The 24,126-nt window shown below is 35.9% G+C and overlaps 1 protein-coding gene across 1 annotated transcript in view; it reads right to left on the reverse strand.

Moving 5' to 3' along the window:
• LOC127987559 (uncharacterized) overlaps positions 1-24,126 on the reverse strand; it is a 1,718,354-nt gene that overhangs the window by 1,656,203 nt on the left and 38,025 nt on the right. The window contains exon 11 of the mRNA XM_052589927.1: positions 248-421. Coding sequence (XP_052445887.1) covers positions 248-421 — 174 coding nt within the window. The remainder of the gene's footprint in view (positions 1-247; positions 422-24,126) is intronic.

The following is a 24,126-nucleotide window of genomic DNA, read 5'->3' on the forward strand; positions in this document are numbered from 1 at the left end:
CCAAACTACTGAACACCAGCATTGACCCAAAATGTCTGATTAACCTGTAACTTATAACACAACTAAACTGTGCTGACATTTATCATCAAAACAACAGCAGCTGCAGCATCTGATCTTTCATGTTTGATCATTTTCAACATTTTTGATGCAACAAATTGTACACCTGACTAAATTAGTGAAATAACTAATATATAATATAAATAATTCACGTTTATAACTTACGTGACATTATTTCATCAGGTCTCACCTCAGTGTCTTAAGTTTACAGTTTGGATCCTGTAGTAAATCACTGAGCTGCTTCACTCCTGATTCTCCAGGATCATTGCCTGTGAGATCCAGCTCTATCAGGTGTGAAGGGTTTGATCTCAGAGCTGAAGACAGAGCTTTATAACCTTCTTCAGTGATACTGCAGTCTGAAAGTCTTTTAGAAAAAGATGTTATTCTTCATTATAACACAGATTGCCACACAAGTACATGGTCTAGAATGAAGGAAATAAAAAGATGCACTACAGGATTTTGACCTGAATGGACTCTTTTCACAGTAAAGCTGGGTAAAGTTATATATTGGTAAACAAACTACAACAAAATTATTCAACCCCTCAGAGATTGTAGCAAAAATGGCAAAGTCAACAGAGATCTCGCAACAGATATAGAGAAGCTATAGAGTATAAATAACTGTATTACTTTAGAAAGTCTAAGGCTATATGAATATTTCCAATACATTAAAAGTTCCTAGAGACACAGATGATCAATGGACTTCCTGCAGGACAGTCATCCCAAATAACACATCCAAATATACTTCTGCTTGGTTCAGGGATCAGTCATAGAATGTTCTTGAACAAGCAGCTTGAAGGAGGATTTCAATTTTGAAGGATTGAATGATAGATTATTGTAATTATTACATCTTAATTTCTTTACTTTCAAATGTTAGGCCCTCAGGCTTTTATTTTGGTGGAAATCTGAACAATGACCTTTAAATTTCTGTGTTTAGTTCATAACAGGTATATATTATAAACACTTTGTTGTATAAATCTGGTGAAATCTATTGGAAATTAGATGAACACAAAACTAGGTGAACTTTATAAATTTATGTTATAAACTCAAAATAACTAGCTCAACTTCCTTTTTTTTATTTTATTTAATAGCCATTCAGATCTTCTGCTCTTCTAACTTAAAATGCAGCCTTTTGTGATTTGATAACTGCATTACCCAATATCACAATTTAGAGTTTATTTTGATTAATTGTGCAGTCCTGGGCCAGGTTTCCATATAATGATTGATCTTAGAGCTTAAGAGCGTTTTCTATGAGTAATTTTATGAGCGTTCTTTGTTTCACGTGCGTTTCCTAACAATGCACTTAACACAGTTGCACGAAGCTGTGATTTAAGTGATACTAAGGAGTCGCTGTCCGTTTGTTAAGTGCTGAAATGTCATCTTATAGAATGGATCTTAATTGTAGTAAACTATCGTTTATTGGCATTAACCTAATGCTGCGTTCCAGACAGACAACTTGGATATAATTACTATAACACAATACAAAATTGTATTATATTATAGTCTTTAATATTATACTTTACATAATAACATACTTTATATATAATGTTAGGTGTAAAAAAAAAAAAAAGTTAGCCTAAATGCACTAAGTCGCTTTGGATAAAAGCGTCTTCTACATGCATCAATTTATTTAAATATATTTATTTCTATACAGTAGAGAGAGAGAGAGAGAGAATGTAGAGTTGTAGAGAAATTAGAGAATGTGTAATGTAGAGTTCATGTTGCAAATTTCCCTGAGGTGAAGCGGTTCTGTCCTCAATTATGTGGCAAATAATCTAGGTCCTTGTTAAAAGATAGATCTTCTTACCAAACACTACGGATTGTCACAAAATTTACCTCAGTATCTGTAATTTGCAATTAATATTTTTCAATCCAGTGCAGAGCATCTTAACTCCATAATCCTGCAGATTATTATTGTTCATGTTCAGCTCTTTCAGATTGGTATCTGATACAAGAACTGAAGCCATAGCTGGACAGCTTTTGTTTGTTAAGCCACAATCATTTAACCTACAAGAGAAAGAAATTAAATCAGAGTTAGACACATGTAATACGTTTGTTAAATTATATATATATATACACACACACCAATTATTTTAGATGAACAGTAAATACACTGCATATATATTAAGATTGCATTGATTCAGATTGCTTAATAAAATATGTAAACGAATAACAGGTTTATATCATTAATGGCGATGAGTTAAACATTTATAAGTGCTGCTCTATTATCTGGAGAAGTGTTTTGATGTGGAGAATCTGGAGGTTAATCATTTATGCATTGAGGTTATGCAAGAGTACATCTCCTTAATAGCAGAAGTTGTAGAAGTTGAACTACATATTGGAGTAGAAATAACTATGGAACAATGTGTTTTATAATAACATGATGTGTTTCTTCTGTAGCTAACTAAACAGGGTCGCGTTTCCCAAAAGCTTTGTGAGCCTAAGAAGTTTAAAAAAAATTATCGTACGACTGATCTTATTACAGTTTGTTTCCCAAAAGCATCGTAACTTAAGTAGCACTTAAAAATCATTGTAGATCTACGGGTGCTCTGAATCGTTAAGCCCAAAGTGCATCCTAAGAAGACAGATTTATGCAGTCACCTGCAGGATAATCAGCAGATTACACCTTTAACTTGATTCAAGTGCAATGTGACTATAATATAAGGATTTTATTGTACACTTTATGACTAGTTTTCTTAATTTTTTTTATTAATTTATAAACGAAATAATTAAAAAGGGCAGAAAAATAGAAATACACATTTAAAGTAAATGCCTGAAAAAAAGAATAAAAGATGTAGGAAATGCTTCAAAGGCTGGGGGAAAAATTATGTCAATGACTTGCTGAAGTGCACGAAACCCAGCAGTGTATTGGACCCGGAAATAACGTTGCACTCTTTCTCTCCTGTATATAAATAAATACATTTAAATAAATGTATGCATTTAGCAGATGCTTTTGTCATGATCTGATTACTGCACATCTGTTTATTCACCACACAGATTTTCACAAGACACAGTACACCCTGGACTACATTTCCCATAAACCCCTGCCTAGGAACTCATTATTGAACCACACCTGTTTCCTATCAGTGACACTATAAAGGTTGCAAACATCCACACTCACATTGCGAAGTCTTGTTTAGTTCTGTCTGGCATTTCCAAGCATTCCTAGTGTTTGTTCCTTCCTTGTTTGACTTTGGATTGTGTATTGTGTATACTGACTTTGATTCTCTGCCACCTGAACAGACCTTCACCTGGTATTGTTACTGATTTCTGGATATCCCTTGACACTCTTGATGCCGTTTCTGCCTATCTGACCACTCTATAAATGAATACTGCAATTGGATCCTAATGTGTCTTTCAAAGCAACCTACAGTGCATTCAGGCCATCTATCTATCTATATATTATTTCATTTAGCAGACGCTTTTATCCAAAGCGACTTACAAATCAGGACAGTGGAAGCAATCAAAAAAGAGCAATGATATACAAGTGCTATAACAAGTCTCAGTTAGGTTAACACTGTACACGTAGCATGAGCTTTTAAATAATATAATAAAACAGAATAAAAAAAGAGCAATCTAGTGTTAGAGGTCTTTACACACACAATTGCATAATAAATAAAAAGAAAGTAGAATACAAAAATATTAGGAAAGGTAGCTAGATTTTTTTTAAGAATAGAATTAGAATAGTGAGTGTTAAAGTAAGAGGGTCAAATAAAGATGGAAGAGATGGGTTTTAAGCAGATTCTTCTAGACGGCCAAGGACTCAGCTGCTCAGATTTAGTTGGGGAGGTCATTCCACCAGGAAGGAACATTTAATTTAAAAGTCCGCAAAAGTGACTTTGTGCTTCTTTGGGATGGCACAATCAGGAGACGTTCACTTGCAGAATGCAAGTTTTTAGAGGGCATATAAGTCTGAAGTAACATAATTTAGGTAAATGGGTGCAGAGCCAGTGGTAGTTTTGTAGGCAAACCTCAATGCCTTGAATTTTATACGAGCGACTTTTGGAAGCCAGTGCAAATTGATAAACAGAGGTGTGATGTGTATTCTTCTTGGCTTATTAAAAATTCATCTCGCTGCCGTGTTCTGGATTAATTGTAAAGGTTTGATAGAAATGGCTGGAAGAACGGTCAAGAGGGCATTGCAATAGTCCAGCCTGGACAGAACAAGAGCTTGAGCAAGGAGTTGTGCAGCATGTTCCCAAAGAAAGGGGTTGATCTTCATGATGTTGAATAAAGCAAATCTGCAGGATCGGACAGTTTTAGCAATGTGGTCTGAGAAATTCAGCTGATCATCAATCATAACTCCAAGCCTTCTAGTTGTTTTTGAAGGAGTTATGGTTGATGTGCCTAACTTGATGGTGAAATTGTGATGAAACGATGGGTTTGCTGGAATTACAAGCAGTTCTGTCTTGGCAAGGTTGAGTTAAAGGTGATGGTCCATCATCCAGCATAAAATGTCTGTTAGACAAACTGAGATGCGAATAGCTACCGCCGGATCCTCAGGATGGAATGAGAGGTAGAGTTGAGTGTCATGGTATGAAAAGCCATGTTTCTGAATGACAGAACCTAATGATGCCATGTAGACAGAGAAGAGAATTGGTCCAAGAACTGAGCCCTGAGGCACCCCAGTAGTTAAATGTTGTGACTTGGACACCTCACCTCTCCAAGATATTTTGAAGGACCTATCTTATAGGTAAGACTCAAACCATTGAAGTGTGGTTCCTGAGATGCCTTTTGCCAGTAGGGTTGATAGGAGGATCTGGTGGTTAACCGTGTCAAAAGCAGCGGACAGATGAAGCAGGATAAGTAGTGAAGATCTGGATTCCACTCTTGCCAGTCTAAGAGCTTCAACAACTGAGAGCAAGGCAGTCTCAGTTGAATGTCCACTTCTGAAGCCAGATTGGTTGCTGTCAAGAAGGTTGTGTGTGAGAAATGTAGAGACTTGGTTGAACTCAGCTCGTTCAAATGTTTTTGCAATGAAAGGAAGAAGGGAAACTGGTCTGTAGTTCTCTATAAAGAGATGGGTTGAGGGTGGGTTTCTTAATTAGTGGAGTTATATGAACCTGTCTAAATGATGAGGGAAAAACACCAGTGTGGAGGGATGTGTTGATGATGTGAGTTTTGAGACTTCAGCCTCGGAGAGTAAAGAGAAGGATGTAAATTAATGTATGTTTTCTAGTGATATGAGCTTGACTGATTGACATGTGGCGGGGTAAGTAATGTGTCAGGGACCATGTTGAGGTTAAGAGTGAGGAGGAAGTGATCCAACGTGTGCAGTGGAGTAACCAGAACATGATCAGAAGAGCAGTGTCGCGTAAAAATAAGGTCCAGTTGGTTGCCTGATTTGTGAGTAGCATTAGTTGACACTCGGTTGTGCTCAAAAGAACCAAGCAGAATGTGGAAATCAGCATAGAGAGGTTTATCTAGGTGGATGTTGAAGTCTCCAAGCATAACTAGGGGAGTAACATCCTCAGGAAAGGTTGAGAGCAAGGTTCAGCTGAACGCACTTTATTGAACTGTTTATCACAACAAAGGTCTACGCAAGCGCACAACACTGACAACGTATAAGATAGAGTACGAGACCGAACACAGAACGTCTCAACACAGTAAACAAACAAGTGTTTCCTAGCAACAACAACTGCGCTAAACACTAATGAGACAAGAAATAAATACACTTACGATCTGCTTTTAACTCTCGTTAATTTAACTGCTTCTCACAAAGGGTATTTCTTTACACTCTCTTGGCTGGCGCTTGAACGCACTTTACTGTTTATCACAACAAAGGTCCAAGCAAGCGAACAACACTGACAACGTATGCGATAGAGTACGAGACCAAATGCAGCACTTGTTATATATTATTATGTAAACCAGGGGTTCCCAAACTTTTCAGACCGCGACCCCCAATATTAGATTGCTGACGACCCACGACCCCCCCCCCCCCTTGTGTTTCCCTCTTGTGAGGATTTGCGATTTGGTTACATACTGACAGAGCTAAAACAAAAAGGAACACAATCTCTAAGCCAGGCTATTTTATTAACAAATTATGGACAAAAACAAATATATCCATAACTGTGAAATGCTTACAGACAGAATACGAACAAGCTGCCTATAACACGCATACAACAATAACTTACTTTGTATTCAGAAAAAACGCCTTACATACATGTATGGATTTCCCAATCAGGACCCAGATTTGGTCAATGGGTGGAGCAGATAATTTTATAATTTTAATTTCATTTTTAAGATTACAAGTAAACAGCATTCAAGACTGCAAGAGTTCCAATCTATATGGGCCTTAGTAGCCTACTCTTTTTGATGATTTTTTTTTTTGTGATTGCATTGTTTGTGTAATATGTGCTAAATTGTGAATAAAAAAAAAAAAAAAAACGCCTAATGTGATGGATGGGCACTGTGCGCGGAGACAAGCAGGTCCACTCTAGGTTTAACTTTGGAGATCGCCACCCGCAGATCATCTTCCACCTTAAGCCGTAACCTGTGTTTATTCTTAATGTAAGTCAGCACGCAGAATGTCTTTTCACATAAATACGTTGAGCCAAATTGCATGAGGACATCCAACGCGGCTTTCGACAACTGTGGATATTCCAGCGCGACAGAAACCCAGAACTCATCCAGCATCTTGCCGTCAAATGCCGTCCTCAGGGTTCGATCGGTTGAAAGTTCATCAAGCGCATCTAAAACCCTAACCGCATATCTGACGACAGATGATTTGCCGTGGTTACATTAAATGGTGACCTTATCCAGTCATATTGGTCGGGAGCGTCTCCTTCAGGGAAATGCTTATGAAAGTGATCTGGATAAATCCAGATTAAAAATTATTTTTTCATTGTGCTCACATATTAGATGGGGAATAATTACAGAGGGATTTATGGATATCTACTTTTGTTATCCTGTAAATCAGAATATACTATCAATAGCCTTAAAAAAATGATTTTCGCCATGTTTTTTGTAATAAAATGTTATATAAATCAGGCTAGGAATAATATATTTACAAATCCCTCTGTAAATGTCTTCATTATAACTAGGTACAAGACTGGACAGTTTGGTGTATATAGGTGCTACTAAAGTGGAGATTTCGTACTTGGAGTATGAGAGAAAGGTCATTTAGGAAAACGGGCTTTAAAGATTTATCATCAGCCAATGAGATTGCGCATTCAGCCCTTTTACTTTCGCGATTGGTTGCTGATAAAAAGGAAATGACCATATTTGGATCTGACAGCATTGTACAGTGAAGAGAGAGCTTTCCAGCCGTGCAGACAGAGATCGCGGATCGGCAGGATGATTTACAACGCTAACTTTTGTTGAATTTACGCGAAATCTACAGACGCAAACAGACAAAGTGTAATAGAATAAATACCTAAATGTGTATTTCGGACTTTTTTTTCACCATCTCGCATTAACATAAAAAAAAAAAAAAAAAAAATCTGTAAATCATCTCGTGACCCCGACCCCCCCTTTGGGAACTACTGATGTAAAGTATAATATTAAAGACTATAATACAATACAATATTGTATTGTGTTATAGTTATTATATCCAAGTTGTCTGTCTGGAACGCAGCATTAGGTTAACGTCAATAAACGATAGTTTACTACAATTAAGAGCTATTCTATAGAATGACATTTCAACACTTGACAAATGGATAGCGACTCCCAAGTATCACTTAAAGGGGCGGTGAAATGCTCATTTTCACTCAATATCCTGTTAATCTTGAGTACCTATAGAGTAGTACTGCATCCTTCATAACTCCAAAAAGTCTTTAGTTTTATTATATTCATAAGAGAAAGATAGTCCGTACCGATTTTTCCCGGAAAAACACGAGCACCTGGGGGCGTGACATGTGTGCGGAGCTAAAGAATCACGAGCGCCAGTAGGCTTTTGCATTGAGAGCGTTTGGAAGCTGTGACATTACCGTGGGGAAAAAAACATCATCCAAAACAAACCATGACTAACAGTCAGATTCAGCGTATATTTATGATCTAGAATCAGATCCAGAGGCTGAAATTTAACAAGAGCAGCATCAGCAACGACGTCTCTATGTGGTATGTACTGAAACTGTATATATTTGCTTAGTGGTTTTGGAAAGTGACTAAGTTCCACTTTGTCATCTTTTTTTTTTTTTTTTTAAGCTGTACATGTGGAAAGTGCAGTTTGATAACAATCGCATGATGTTTACTTGATGTGCTTACGCGCCGATAGCCAAGTTAACAACACAGAGATATTTGAAGCAGTTTTACTCACCGCATGCGGTTCCAACACACGATCGTGACCCTTTTTCGTTGGGACTGCATTATCCTTAAGAAATAAACGATGTGCAAATCCGGCGTCAAACTGGGCCTTGTTTGTAAAACAAGCATCTTCGAAATGCAGAGAACAAACAAAAACACTTGCACAACTCTGTTGATGCTCTGTAAAAATAAACTCCATCCACTGGTCCCTTAATGCTGTTTTTTTTTTTTGGTAATCTGTGCAGGGTTGTCTTGCCCTGGCAACCAAAAACAAACTTCTTTTGTGACAATTCGGTCTCTTTCGATCAGTGAATGTCTGTGCTCTGCTCTACGGGAACGCACGCTCTTCCGGCAGAAGTGCCCTTAGGACCCATATAAGGAAATTCCGCTCCATTTAAAGTCACACAGACCCATACTCGAAAAAAACTTTCCGAAACTTGTGACAAACCGGAAGGAGTATTTTTGGAACAAAAATACTCCTTCAAACGTACAACTTAATTTTTTGAAACTTTGTCCATGTTTAGCATGGGAATCCAACTCTTTAACAGTGTAAAAAACTCCGTATGCATGAAATAGCATTTCACCCCCCCCCCCCCCCCCTTTAAAGCACAGCTACGCACAATTGTGTTAAGTGCATTGTTAGGAAACGCACGTGAAACAATGAATGATCGCAAAATTACTCATAGAAAACGCTCTTAAGCTCTAAGATCAATTGTTATTAGGAAACCCGGACCAGCTTGTTTTGCTGAAAATAGAATTATTTACATAAAAGCCATGTAAATCTAATAAAACAGCATTGCACTTTAATTCCAAAGGACTTAAATTTTTAAATTAAAAAAAGTTAAAGAATGTGTTTTGATTTAACCCTAAGAGATATATACTTATAACTAGTGTTGGGGGAGGGTGATACAGTATAGTATCACAATATTTTCCATGGCAATACTGTATTGATACATGGATGCCAAGAATCTATATTTTAGTATACTATTTGGTAGAATAATAAACTCAATTTCTAGACAATCCATTAGATGGTGGTGTTGAGTTTTTTTTCTGGTGAGGTCAGCTGGGTCGCCTTCAGCATGCAGCAAGGAGGGGATGTAATTAGGTATGCACCAAATATTCGGCATCCGCAAATTATCAAAGAGAAAACAGACCAAAAATGTGAGCAAAAAAGCTACATATAATAATAGTAATATTATTAAATAAAAGTGTGTGTGTGTGTGCGCACACTTTGGATGGGTTAAATGCAGAGCATGAATTCTGAGCATGGGTCTCCATACTTGGCTGTATGTCATGTCACTCACTCACTAAATCAGGGGTGTCCAAGCCTGCTATATATCAGTGTAGACTTATGTAATTTTAAGATGGCAACAAAACATGAAAAAAAAAAAAAATCCATACTAATTAACTAATTTGGACTAATTAATTATATATAAAAAAAAAAAAGTGAAATATAATGATTTGCGTTCAACAAGGTAGACCAATAACCCAAACGACGTAACAGGCAATGCCCCTGACACCCCCGAAGAAGAAAAACACCAACTAATATGTTTATGTTAGGCTACTCAGTCAGGCGCTCGCTCACTCAGTATGCGCTGAAGGCTCGTTGCAAAATAGCCAATGCGTTTAACAGACCAGAAATAGAAGATCCTCCAATAACCAACAAGTCTGGTGTTTAGGTGCACTTTGGATTCCCTATAAGCTATAATGGTGATGGCATAAATAAATAAATAAAACAGCGGGAATACTTGAAACATGTCGACTCATTTATGCCGACATCACCTTAGTGTGTCAGTATCTGGGAAAAGATGAAAAAAAGGAGAAACATACACGCAACAAACTATCCCCGCAGCATTTAGACAGACATTTCCAACTGACTCAACTGGCTTTCTGAAAAGTTGAGATGTTTTTATATTTTGCTGTATCTAAAAGGTACCGAACCGTGACATCAGTGTATCGTATCGAACCGAGAATTTTGTGAACCATTACACCCCTAATATATATATATAAATAAATAACTTACAGAGCTCTTTTAGAGGTTTTGATAACCGCTGATAATCTAATGAGACACTCATCTGATTTCTTGAATTTCTGAAGCTCAAACTCCTCCAGCTCCTCCTCTGATGTCAACAACACAAAGACCAAAGCAGACCACTGGGCAGGTGAAAGATCAGCAGATGAGAGACTTCCTTTGCTAAGGTGGGTCTGAATGTCTTCCACCAGAGTTTGGTCGTTCAGTTCATTCAGACAGTAGAACAGATTGATGGATCTCTCTGGAGACAGATAAGACTCTAATTTCTGCTTGATGTATGTAACTATATCCTCTTTGCTCTGCTCATTTCTATTTTTCTGTTTCAACAGACCCTGTAAGAGTCTCTGATTGGACTGGAGTGACAAACCAAGGAGGAAGCGAAGAAAAAGATCCAGGTGTCCATTATCACTCTCTAGTGCCTTGTCCACTGCAGTCTTGAGCAAATCAATCAGGGTTTTACTTTTATATTTCCATTTTGTAGACTCATGAACAAATATACTTTTCTTCTTTATGTCTAGAAACAGATGTGCATAAAGGGCTGCAATAAACTCTTGAATGCTCAAGTGAACGAAGCAGTACATGGTACCAAGAGTGATCCCTGTTTCCTCCTTAAAGATCTGGGTACACATGCCTGAGTACACTGATGCCTTATAGACGTCAATACCACAGGCTTCCAGATCTGTGTCATAGAAAATCACATTGTTTCTTTCCAGCTGATCAAATGCCAGTTTCCCCAGTGAAAAGATGGCATCTTTATCCCAGGAAACGTCTGGTGTATGTTCTCCATCATACTTTCGTCTGCTCTGCTGGATCTGAAATCTGAGGAAGTGTGTGTACATTTGTGTCAGAGTCTTAGGAGTGTCTTCAGTATTTGACTCCTGCAGTGTTTTGGAGACATCATCAGCCTGATTGTTTTTCACAACATTATTTCTTTTCTCCTCTAAAATGTTCTGGAGAACAGTGGCTGAAATCCAGCAGAAGACTGGGATGTGGCACATGATAAAGAGACTCTTTGATTGTTTAACATGATCAATGATTTCTTTGGCCTGATTCTCATCCGTGAATCTTTTTCTGAAGTACTCCTCCTTTTGTGCATCATTGAATCCTCGTATCTCTGTCAGCCGGTCGATACAGTCAGGAGGAATCTTACTGGCAGCTGCTGGTCTGCTGGTGATCCAGATGAGAGCAGAAGGAAGCAGATTTCCCTTGATGAGGTTCGTCAGGAGAACATCCAGAGAGGCTGGTGATGAAACATCAGACCACGTCTCATTATCCTTAAAGTTTAGAGGAAGACGACATTCATCCAATCCATCAAGAATGAACAAGACTTTGAATTGATTTCTTCTTGTAAGGTTCAGTCCTTCTGTCTCTGGGAAAAACTGAGTTATAAGGTCCATCAAACTTAGTTTTTCCTTCTCCTTTAAGTTCATCTCTCTAAATGGAAGAGGAAATATGAAGCTGATATCTTGATTTTCTTTTCCTTCGGCCCAATCCAGAACAAACTTCTGCACAGAGACTGATTTTCCGATGCCAGCAACTCCTTTTGTCAGTACAGTTCTGATCTGCTTGTCTTGTTCAGGTGCTTCAAACAAATGTTTGCACTCAACCTGTATCTCCTGTGATTCATGACATCTGGAAGCAACTTCAATCTGTCTCACCTCATGTTCAGTATTGACCTGTTCACTACAACCCTGAGTGATATAGAGATCTGTGTAGATGTTCTTCAGAAGTGTAGAGTCACCTTGCTTTGCAATTCCTTCAAACACACATTGATACTTCTTCTTTAGGCTACACTTTAGCTGATGAATGATGAACAGTTCATCTAAACAGAAACAAAAATACAGATATTGTTTAATCATATTTTCTCTCTACATTTATAAGTAACAATCTAACAGATGATCACGAGTCTCTTACCTTCTAGAGTATCAGCAGCTTCATCTTGCTTCATCTCTCTCAGGAAGTAGAGCGTGAGATCAAGAGCTGCTTCTTTCATACTGCATCTGTTCTCATTAAAGTCCTTCACAAAGCACTGCTTGTCCTCTTTTTGTAATATTTTCTTAAACATGTCCAGCTCATTTTTTAGAAATGTGATTATTTTCTTCTCAAGATCCTACAAACAAAAGAACAAAAAACAGAGGCAAAAGAACACAATTAGACCAAATCCACATTCATTTGGTTCAAAATATATGATCCATAAATAAAAAATATTTGTAAAAGAAACAAGAAACATTGTCCAATAATCAATTTATTTGTTATAAATAGAATCATTAATTTAATATTCTTTCACCTGGAAGATTCCTAGGAGTTTGTCTGTGAAATTCTTGCGGTTCCTGTTAATCTGGAAGTCTGAGTCTAATGTCTCATAATGCAGACTGTTAAAATGGAGAATAAAATTAAATGTGGTTAAGGCAATATATTAAACAAATCTCTTTTTTTATCAAACACAGAGCAAACTTTAGCTGTTAATGCTGCAGCTATAAGTTAATTCTTTTAAAAAGAAGGTTCTACTCAAGTACAAATGTAAGTTTTTCTGTCCTATATGGAAAAAACTATTGACAGTAATAACAGAAAGATGGAAAGACATATTCCTGTCTCTGTGGTGAATTTATGGCTCGTTCCTGCTGCTTGTGTAATTGTTTTACTGGAAAGAAGCTCCAGACTGAGATCAATAAAAAGCAAAGCAGATATTGTTCTTTGATTTATGGTTTTATTTAATTTCTATCACAAATATCCTAGTGGAGAAATTAGCTAGTGCCATAATACAAAACACATGAAATACCTTTCAGTAGCTGATGGTGTTTCTTCACTGAATCCTGGTGGCACACCTTCTTTTGAGCAGTCACTCTTCACAGACACAGAGCTGGACACATGCGAGTCTGATCTTACACTAATGACACAAAGAAGAGAGAGATTCTTCAGTCTCATTGGAAAAGGTTTAATGTTGTAAATGGTCATTTCTGTAGATAGATGAACACATTCATGTTTGATTGTCACATTATTGAATTTATGCTCTCTAGTGTCTGTCTGTGTAACTGTATTACTGGAAAGAAGCTCTTGACACAGTTCAGTGAAGAAAGAAGCAGAAACTCTGTGATTTATTGTGTTATTTACTTATTTTCTATCACAGACATCCTACTGAAGACATTAGCTAATGCTATGTTGTAACAAACCAAATGAAATACCTTTCAGTAGCTGATGGGGTTTCTTCACTGAATCCTGGTGGCACACCTTCTTTTGACCAGTCACTCGTCACAGACACAGAGCTGGACACATGTGAGCCTGATCTTACACTAATGACACAAAGAAGAGAGTGGGAACATTTTTAAAACATTATTACAATCGATTTCATAAATTAAAAAAAGAAACCACAATGTAAAAAAAGAAAAGAAAAGTCCCCTTCCATCACAGTAGAGTCCAAGCTCTCTTCTGTCACATCAGTATCATCCTCATGTAACACACAAGCTTCATTTCTACCATTGTGCCACATTCAGCTTCATTCTCCTCAGTCTCAGTCATCTCACTTCTCTCACCTTCCTCTTTTATATCTTCTCCAGCAATAGTGACACAGACCCCAGCTTCAACACTCATCCATCCTTCATTATTTACAGCTTCAGCATCATTCAGTTTCTCAGCAAATACACTTCTGATGCAGCCTTTCCATTATATCAACCAACTAATCAAAATCAGATTCATCTGCATCATACTTCAAGACCATGTAAACCTGTCATCTGAAACGAATGACAGAGTTTTACAGTTAAGTGGGATCTTTTTGATTTGGAAATTCACTGGATATTGCCTCTCATAACATCAAAGTCTCGTTACACATTGATGCTATTTCTTATTAATTTGAAATTAAAGAATAAAAGAGATTAAAGTGAAGAAACAATACAAACAGTATCTTTCCGGAGCCAAAAAATAAACAATGTTCTGACAGCTATACATAATATTTATTGCTGTAGTATTAGTAGATGTTTTATTAATGCAATGATGCCCATGATCACAGACAGACTTGTTATATGGGCAAAATTAAGACATTCAGCATGTTATGTTAAATAATTACAGATCTGTCTCCAGAGTCAAATCACTGAGGTTCCTTCTGAAATTAATCTGTGGATTATCTAACCTTAATATTATATTTATAGGCCTATCCATAATATTTGAGCTATTCAATGCTATGGATCAACGAGCGCTCCAGTAGAGACATAAAAAAAAAGACTAGATTCAGGCTAACATTTTCTCCTAACATGTGTTCCCTGGGAATCAAGCCCACAACCTTCCGCTGCTGACACAATGCTCTACCACTTGAGCCACAAGAAATTATTACTCATTTTAGTTTATTTAACACTTTACAGCAAAAGATACTTCAGTTTGCAATGATTATTTTGACTTGCTTAAGTTACCATATTATTTACATTTTCTATCCACTGAAAGTGCAACCTGAAACTAAAGTGTAAAACATTTTAATTCTGGGGTTGTTCAGGATTTAAATATTCCTGTATATTAGACATTTAACAAGTTTCCAGCTGTTTTTAACCCGAGACAATATAAACACATTTAGAGGAAGTTCTGCTTTGTTATGTAAATCATTTGACCTGACAAAAGTGAGAGAAAACACTGCTTGTTGAGAAGTGTTGTTTTTCTGTGAAAACAGACTCAGTCTTACCTCTGTTTGTGTGAGAGACTCATCTTTCCTCTCTTCTCTGACAGACTGCAGATGAACAGCTCAACACGGAGATCTTTGTGTCTCTGAAGACGATCAGATGCTCATCATGACCTGGACATGACAATCAGATCAAGATCATGAGAGTTCAGAGGAGCAAATGATGAAGAAAATAACTAGTGCTGAATCTTTGAGTTATCAAGCAATCAATATACAAATAAAATATGCTACAAATATACTGCCATGTAATAATCTCTTCAGATCACTCACAACACACTTCTTTATTTACATACACGTTACTATCAGTAATAATTTACTATATATTAAGCTTCGGATAATTAAAAGGTTTAAAAGAAGATTTGTTTTGCTCATGTTTATCTACCTGTCTGTCCAGAAGAACAGGTTTGATTTGATCACAAAACACTTTCGGTCTCGCGTCTCAAAATACAAAGAAGGAGGAAATGAAATAACACTTTTAGAATTATTCGGACTGCTAGTCTATATTTTTTAGAGATATTTTTAAAAACGTGTAAAAATGTTTTTACATTCATCGTCTTTAAATGGTTTGTTTTATTAATATCTCTCTGTTTCTCTGTGGTTTGTTATTCTGCGACAGACAGGTATAAGTTATAACTGAACAAATCCCGCTTCATCCAGCTCTGAAACGCGTTCATCATTCTCCTAAATAAGTGTAATGGTGAAAGTATTCAGACTTACTTGCAGTAGTTCAGACGATCTTGTGCTGCAGGAACAGAATCCAGAAGTCTTTCCAACACTTCCGGTTTGTGATCGCTGTTAAACACCTGTGCGATCTTCACGATTGATGTTTGTCACCTGACACGACTTCATCTTGGAGAAAATCAAAGTCCAGTTAACAACAGATCTCGTGCATCAGCGCCACCAACTGGACAGGAATGTGAAGCACAAACACACCTGCTTTCTCCTTCTTCTTCCTTCTAACAGCAGATCCCAAACTAAAACAGTGCACTAGCGCCACCTGCTGTTTCTTCACATTCTCCCTCTCAATCTGCTCCATTCACCTCCTTCTGATACATTTGACTACTCTGAAGGGTTAATGAATAATGACAGACAAATCATATCAAATAATACAAACCAAACATACCAATCTGAAAGATAACTATTATATCCTATATAACAGAATCATATACAGTCCTGTTTTTATTTGAAGAAATTTCATTACATTTCTTTCATTACATCAATAGTCTATAAATTCAGATTGAAGGATTTCATTCAGTTATTCTGTAGGTTATGATGAATAATTAAGATATATGAAATGCATGATTCAATGAATTAGTTCAGAACTCAATTAATTATAATGAACTTTCAGTTTCTACATACAAATAGAAAATGGCCAGTTATTTTCATCTTATTTTCTGAATTTATCATCTCTGTTCAGTTTTACAGCTCGCTGTGATGTAGATATATGTGCTTTTCACAATCTGTCATTTAAGATTTAAATAGTTTTGAATCTAATGTCTATTAAAAGAGAAAACTGAGACTGTAACTCATAAACTTATGGGTTTGAAAAAGACAAAACAGCACTTTACCTCTTATTTACAGCTGAAATTAACATTTATATCATTTTACAATCAAACATTTAGTTATAATTTATGTATTTAAAACCCTACATTTAAGGGAATATTAGACAGAATAATGAATTTAGTCTTCTTCATTATAGTCTTCTGTACTCATATTCAACATTTATAACACTGTTTTTATGTAATTTATTCTCTATTATTTTGAGCTCATCTTCATATTCCTGTCTTTATCACTGTCCTCAAAATCCTGCATCAGAATCAGAAAAACACAAGAGAAGTGGATAAGATAAGTGCTATAAATAATCAATTTCAGAAGAATCCACAACAAATAATAATAATAATTTTTATTATTATTTTCCAGACAATGCTATAAATGAAGATCATAGTAGTGAGACTGAAGAAGAAACAATGACAAGCAACGATACAATGATAACACGACCAACATCAGCAGATCTGACCTCAGCACCTTTCAGAAAATAGAGAGATTGGGTTAAATAATAAAAAAAATGAAGATGTGGGATTTTAATTAATTAAAGGAAATGTATATAAATATTGTTTTAAGCAATGACAGTACAATTGTAATGAAGAAACAGAAAACTAAAAAATGAGAAGTAGAAATTATTAAATAATTAAAAGTGTTTGTTGAAATACTGAGATGTTTACATGCTTTTCATTGAAGGTACAGTAATAAATGGTTCAGAATGTAAAAGAGTATGTGATGTTTATCTGATGGACAGAGACGTTTCTGGATCTGATGAAGAGAAACCCCAGGAACACAGAAGAAAGATCTTGTTTGAGACTCGAATCTCAATCATTAGACTGTAAAAAGTGTGAGAGATGAGAGAGATCGACCTTTATCTGTTCTCACATGGACAGATATTCAATGAGTATGGCAGAAATTTAGGCAGTACCTCACCATTGTGAAGCAGAGTATTACAGTTTGACCCAAACATGATTGTCCCGTGACGTGACAGCATTGGCTTGAGTAATTAGTTCATTTACAACCTTCCTCACAAATGGCAAAATCACTTTGATAAAGAAGAGATTTTTTTCTGATTGTTTTTATTTTATTTTATATATCACATAGTTATATCCCGCTACATTACCACTAACGTTATACTTCCACTAAACAGTATCTCTGTTTACCCAGACACAATTATATCAGTTCTGACAACTACAGAAATGTGAAAAGTGTTCATTAAATAGTTGTCACTATGATCCTAAAGAGTTGTTGTGTAAGCGTTTTGTTATCACTCTTTGTCAGTTTAATATATTGTCAGTTTCATTCATTTTCCATTAAATGCAGTATGAAAGGGTTTCAGCATTTTATCCTGTTGAAAGATTACAGTACACAGCATGAATTATCACACCCCTCTGAAACTCAGTTTAGAAATGAATCTTTATATCTAGGACATGTTTTATATGTTCAGATGTGGTCAGGTGTACTCATTTATACTACTTACTTTAAAATGTTTCTAATGTTTACAAACAAGTTAGATGATTCAAATTACTTTATAATTGTTTAATATCTAATGTTAATCAGTTTAAGCACATGTTGTCCCTCTATTCTGCAGCGAATTCTGAAAAGGCATCTTTAGAGGATGTACTCCATTCGAGGACCACTTTCTCTTGTGCACATCGACACGAATCACAGATAAATAAGGTATTTTAACATTTACATTACATATATACATTTAAAATAAGAAAAGCATTTTGACTGCCTTTTCACTTTTGGCTTGTATTTTATAATTGAAAACAAAAAAAAACTAAATCAATTTAGGTTAAAAAAGCAAAGCACAAACACATGTTCTTTAAACATATTTAAAGTTGGAGGAGATGGATCTAGATCAGGGGTAGAGACAGGGAGGACATCATTCGTCTGTTATTCTGTCATCACACTGCTGTTCATGTAATAAGTGGATTCCTAACTATTTAACCGCTATACCTTCAGGACATCGAAGAGCCAGATCGAGACTGGGACGTAGCAGCTACTTACGATGTCTGTGAAGATACTGAAGCTGTTGTTCCAGAATCTGAATGTGCTTTGATGGATTGAGGACTCTTGAACATCTGCTGAATTCAACTGCTCCTAATATCTCTGTCAAAGAACTGAACTTGCTTTGTCGGGAGTTGTTTCATCAAATAAAAAAAAAAAAAAAAAAAAACTAAATCAATTTAGGTTAAAAAAGCAAAGCACAAACACAAAGCATAAAGACTGAACAGCATAATGAATTTATTTTGCTTTGAAGCTCACTGTGTATTGATGTACAGTTTTTTCACATCTGAATATAGTTTGGAACAATTTGGAAGCCATCTTGGCTGCTTTTGTTGTAATACATGTCAATAATAAAGAAAATTAAAAATAAAACAGTCAAATATCCAAAATCTACTGCACCATTATTCTTTTAACATTATTAACGGCATAACAGAGGGTCCACAGTATAGAGATTAAACTACAGTAAGAATCGATCTCATGAAGGACCAAAGTCTCTGCGATTGCTCTCCGCCGGCTCATAATGCTGAGCAACTCTGTGTTTGTCTCTCGCTGCTGTGTAGGTTACAGTACAGGAACATGCATTTACTAGAGACAAGCAGAAACTATGCTGACCACATCGAAGCTGACAGTCAGGATCACTCTGGCGCAGATCTGCCTCTCATGATGCTCAGCTCTGAACGATTTAAAAATGACATGCAAAAAAAAAAAAAAAAAAAAATTGTGTGCATGATTTACTTATTCATTCCCTCATTGTACTAAAATGTGAAGACTGCTACTATTTTGTGCCCTCAATTTGCTAATTCATTATCTCAATTTCTAAATTGTGTGCACAATTTGTGTTTTGTGTTTGTACAGTAAACAGGTGTGTGTGTGTGTGTGTGTGTGTGTGTGTGTGTGTGTGTGTGTGCAGGGACCTGGACTAATAATGAGGTCCAAGTTCAATAATACGCTAAAAGTTCAAATTGATTAACTAACTAATTGATAACCACCAATAGTGAAAGATGTGGATGTTGTGCTTCCCATCAATAATCACATCTCTGCATTCCCCCAAACTGATTTGCAGAAATTAAAGTCCCACTCGGTGTGAGCTGAAGTGATTGTGACTAGACGGCAGAGAAATCTACTTGGTCTTAAAGGGGTGATATGATGCAATTTCAACTTTTCTTTTTCTCTGGAGTGTTACAAGGTGTTCGTGAAGAGATAAGATCCCTAAAGCTGCAAAGACTATAAGCGTGAAACACAAGTTTGTTCATAAAGCCCTTAAATGGAGATGGTTTGGGTGTGTTTTATGCAAATAGCTTTGTGGACGTTTATTGAGAAGAGTCAGAATTCAGTAACATTAGAAGGAGGTCAGGGTCTGTCCAAATACCTACACTTGCAGACTTGAGAGTGTGTGCACATGACTGGAAGTGATAACTTTCTGCTCATGAGATGTTTGTTTTCTCAGGCAGGTTTGTGAGCGGACGCCGTCGCCTCGGGAGGGTCGTGCTGGACCCATGTTGCTGGCTGAATTCTGTCACGGGGCGATAGAGACCACCGAAGAAAGAACAGGGTCTGGGCCCAAATGCAGCTTAGAAAACTCTTTTAAATGAGGGACTACATTTGTAGCATGGACACACATTTTTAAGACGTGTTTTTGTTTTAAAACTGATTTTAAGCCATTGAAACACAAACACCAGAGCTGTATGTGCCGTCTCTTTTTCTGTGTGAGAGGAGGTGCATTGTTTGTTTGCTAATTTATTGGCTTTGAATGATTTCATAAACACACATACACGTCAGAATTCCCATCTTTGCAAGTTTCCTCATTAACATAACACACACCCGGCAGAAAGTTACACAATTTAGAAACAGCACCAAACTCTGGCAAGATAAAGTTATTTTATATAGAAATAAAATAAAATCATCACACTTTATTTACAGTTCAGGTATAATAGGAAGAGTGAATCATCTGGGAGAGAATGTGATTGTCTTGACTGTCGTGTATGTTACATGCAGTTAGAAGCTGAATGGAGGATGACAGATCGACGCAGTGGAGAGAAGAGTTTACATCAACTTAAATATTCATCTGTATCTCACAATAAACCATGGACCGTCTTTTAAATGTGTTAGGTGTGTAAAAATACTTCAACTGACAATAAAGATCATTCTGAAGTTATACTGCACTGAGCACTATTGACACTTTTATGGTCTCTGAATAAATGTTTTGAAATATATATGTTTCTTGCTTTTTGATTTGGTCAATGAAAATATTTGTATGAAAACTGTCAGCACAAATGACACAAATGTAATTGTGACTCACCAGAGACAGTAAGACTGAACCTGTATGTGGTCAATCTTCTCCCTCTGATGGTCACTTGATAAAGTCCAGAGTCTGTGTTTCTGGTGTTTGTGATGATCAGAGATCCAGTCTGATGATCCAGCTTCAGTCTGTCTCTGAATCTCACATCAAGAACATCACATGTGGAGAATCTTCCAGTGTCTTTATCAGTTTCAGCTATACGAGTCTCTGAGTGTCCACATGTCCAGAATACCTCATCATTTGTCTGTAGTTCAGTGTTAGTCTGTAGAGAGACTGAATCTCCCTCCATCACAGACACTGACTTCACTTCATCTGAATCAGAAACACACCTGAAGAACAAACACAAACAGAGTTTATCACAGATTAAGGTGAAGGTTTACTGAAGTAAACAGTGTGAAATGTAAATCTGGGACCAATAATATCCAAATAACAACAAGAAAAAAACATTTGTGTTGATTTTGAATAAAACCCATATATCCCAACACAAAAGGTTCTTTGATCACGATAGATTTATATATATATATATATAATTTCACAAAGCTTGTCAGAACATTCTGTTTTTGCTTCACATTGGGTTATTATTAAATCAAATTATGTGTATGATTATTATATAACTAAATGATATGAAATCATATACATTATATGTATATTAATTATATAACAAATTAAATAACTCTAATAACAGATTTAGGTTAAATAAAGATGTCAGTCTTTATTTATTTTTTACCTATTCTTTTAAAAATAACACATTTTTTAAAACAAAAAATATGAGTTCACATATCGTACCTAAATACGCATGGATATCCATATGCAGCTATGATTCGCGTTCCCCAAACTGACTCAAATGATTCACGAAACCGCTCCGAACTCCCGAACTGATTCAAATGATTCGCGAACTCGCTCCGAACTCCCGAACTGACTCAAATGATTCGCGATCCCGCTACGAACTCCCGAACTGATTCAAATTATTCGCGATCCCCAAACTGACTCAAATGATTCGCGAACTCGCTCCGAACTCCCGAACTGACTCAAATGATTCGCGATCCCACTACGAACTACCGAACTGACTCAAATGATTCGCGATCCCGCTTTGAACTCCCGAACTGACTCAAATAATCCACGAACTCGCTCCGAACTCCTGAACTGACTCATGATTCGCAATCATTTCAGAGCTGTAACAACAATACTGTGAAACCATGTTATGTTTGCTTAAGGTTATCATACCATCAAAATCTCATACTGGCCCATGACTTATAAATATATATATTCCATTTGTTATTATTAACATGGAATGCATTAAAAATTACATCAAGGTTTCCCAAACTAGGGTTTGTGACTTTAATAAAAAGCTAATTAATTAAATCATAAAAAATGATACATTAAAATAAATAATTTTAAAACCAATCAAAATAAAATCTTACTAAAAAAGTGTAACATTCCATTTGTTTACCTGCATGTCATGTGGACATAACCAACATCAGTGAATCATGAACATGCAAATGTGATAATTATTAAAATATATATTTTTTAAATCTCAGGGGTACTTCAAGTAAATATATTTGGTGAAAGAGGATCAGATGACAAAAGTTTGTAAATTTGTGTGTTGTAATGTGTTTGAAAGACAAATGCCTTCCAAATACAAAGTAACACATGGTTAAATAAACTACAGAGTGATGATTCAAATAAAAATCAATGTGTTCATCAGTAGCTGATGCAATGTTGAAACACTTCTTAAACCTGAAATGATTTTTATAAATCAATCTTCAAATGCTGCCACTGACAATGCAATGCTGCAATTTGGAAATAGTGGAATAACTATTAGGAATTTCAATGTTATCATATTTTTCTTTGTTTCACCAGTTTTCATATTATAGACGGACTGAGTGCATAAGTCTTTGGTGTTATTTTATATAATAAAAAGCCTAATAAATCAGCACATTACACGAGATTAAATAAACCATGTGTATGAGTCCACATTCTGTTGCTTTGTGTTTACTGGTGAAAGAGCAATACCTGAAACACAAAAGTACATTTCTCAAATAACAACAAACATTACGATTATAATTTAGAGCAAAAATAATTCTGATGGGTTTAGCCGTTATACAACCTGACTAAAGTGCTCATACATTTCGTTTTCTTAAACTTGACTAAACAAAAACAGGACAGGGTTGACTAAATATGATTACTAAAATGTAAATTTGATTAAAACTAAGACTGAATTAAAAAATGGCTGCCAAACTTAATACTGCTGTGCGGTTAATTAATAATAATCTTACTGCTAAAATGTCAAGTTTTCATTGACTAAAACTAGACTAAAATGGTGAGACTTTCAGTCGACTAAAACTAAACAGGATAAGGTTGACTAAATATGATAAAAACTAACAAGGACATTTAACTGGTTCTACATTATATTTCTCTACACTTCTTCTAATCTCACACACTATTTAGGATGATAGTATGAACATTGAGACACAGGGCATGTCTTTATAAATGGAAAACTGAATCATTGACTCAAATGATTCAAAATTCACAAACTCGAATCCTTCAGTAACAAAACACTGCTTTGTGTTGCTCAGAGAAGCGTTTTCATTAACCAAATGGAGCAAAAACAGTCAACTTTGACAATATATAAAATATTGAACTAACATGTATATGAACTACTCATTTCAACGCTTTAAAATGTTACATTTGGTCATGTCATGTTGCTTAACTGGGCTGTATGGGTTATGTTTCTTCTGTGTGCAGTTGTGTTCATTTGTTTTGATTTCTCCAGGAGATTCTCTCTCAGACAGACTGTGTGAACTTCAACTGTGATCTTGTTGTTACTGATCCGTTATAAATCACCGTTTACACAGAATGTAATAACATCAGAAACATCATAGTAGGAGTGAACATGTGACCCGCCACTGATGAAATCCACATATACACACACAAACATTTTTGAGCCTCATCACTGAAGGATGAAGAATAAACACAACCGGTTTGTTCTTCAGTGTGTATGGTTCTGCAGGGTTCTAGATCTCTCATGTTCTCTCTGTTCTACAGTAAACTCTGTCTCTTCAGATTTATCTTCTTCATGATGCTTTGATGCTCGTACTTGTAAGCTAATAAAAAAAGTCTTTTTTATTATTATTAATCTTCTCTTTCATTAATATACAGACACACAAATATATAAGAAAAAAAGATGCCAAATATAAGCAATATAAGAATTTAAAAAGTGGAAGAATAAACACACTTAGAAATATCATTTTTTCAAATTTGCAAGGTACAAATAAACCACCA

This window comes from Carassius gibelio, chromosome B22, assembly GCF_023724105.1.
Source record: "Carassius gibelio isolate Cgi1373 ecotype wild population from Czech Republic chromosome B22, carGib1.2-hapl.c, whole genome shotgun sequence".
Lineage (NCBI taxonomy): Eukaryota > Metazoa > Chordata > Actinopteri > Cypriniformes > Cyprinidae > Carassius > Carassius gibelio.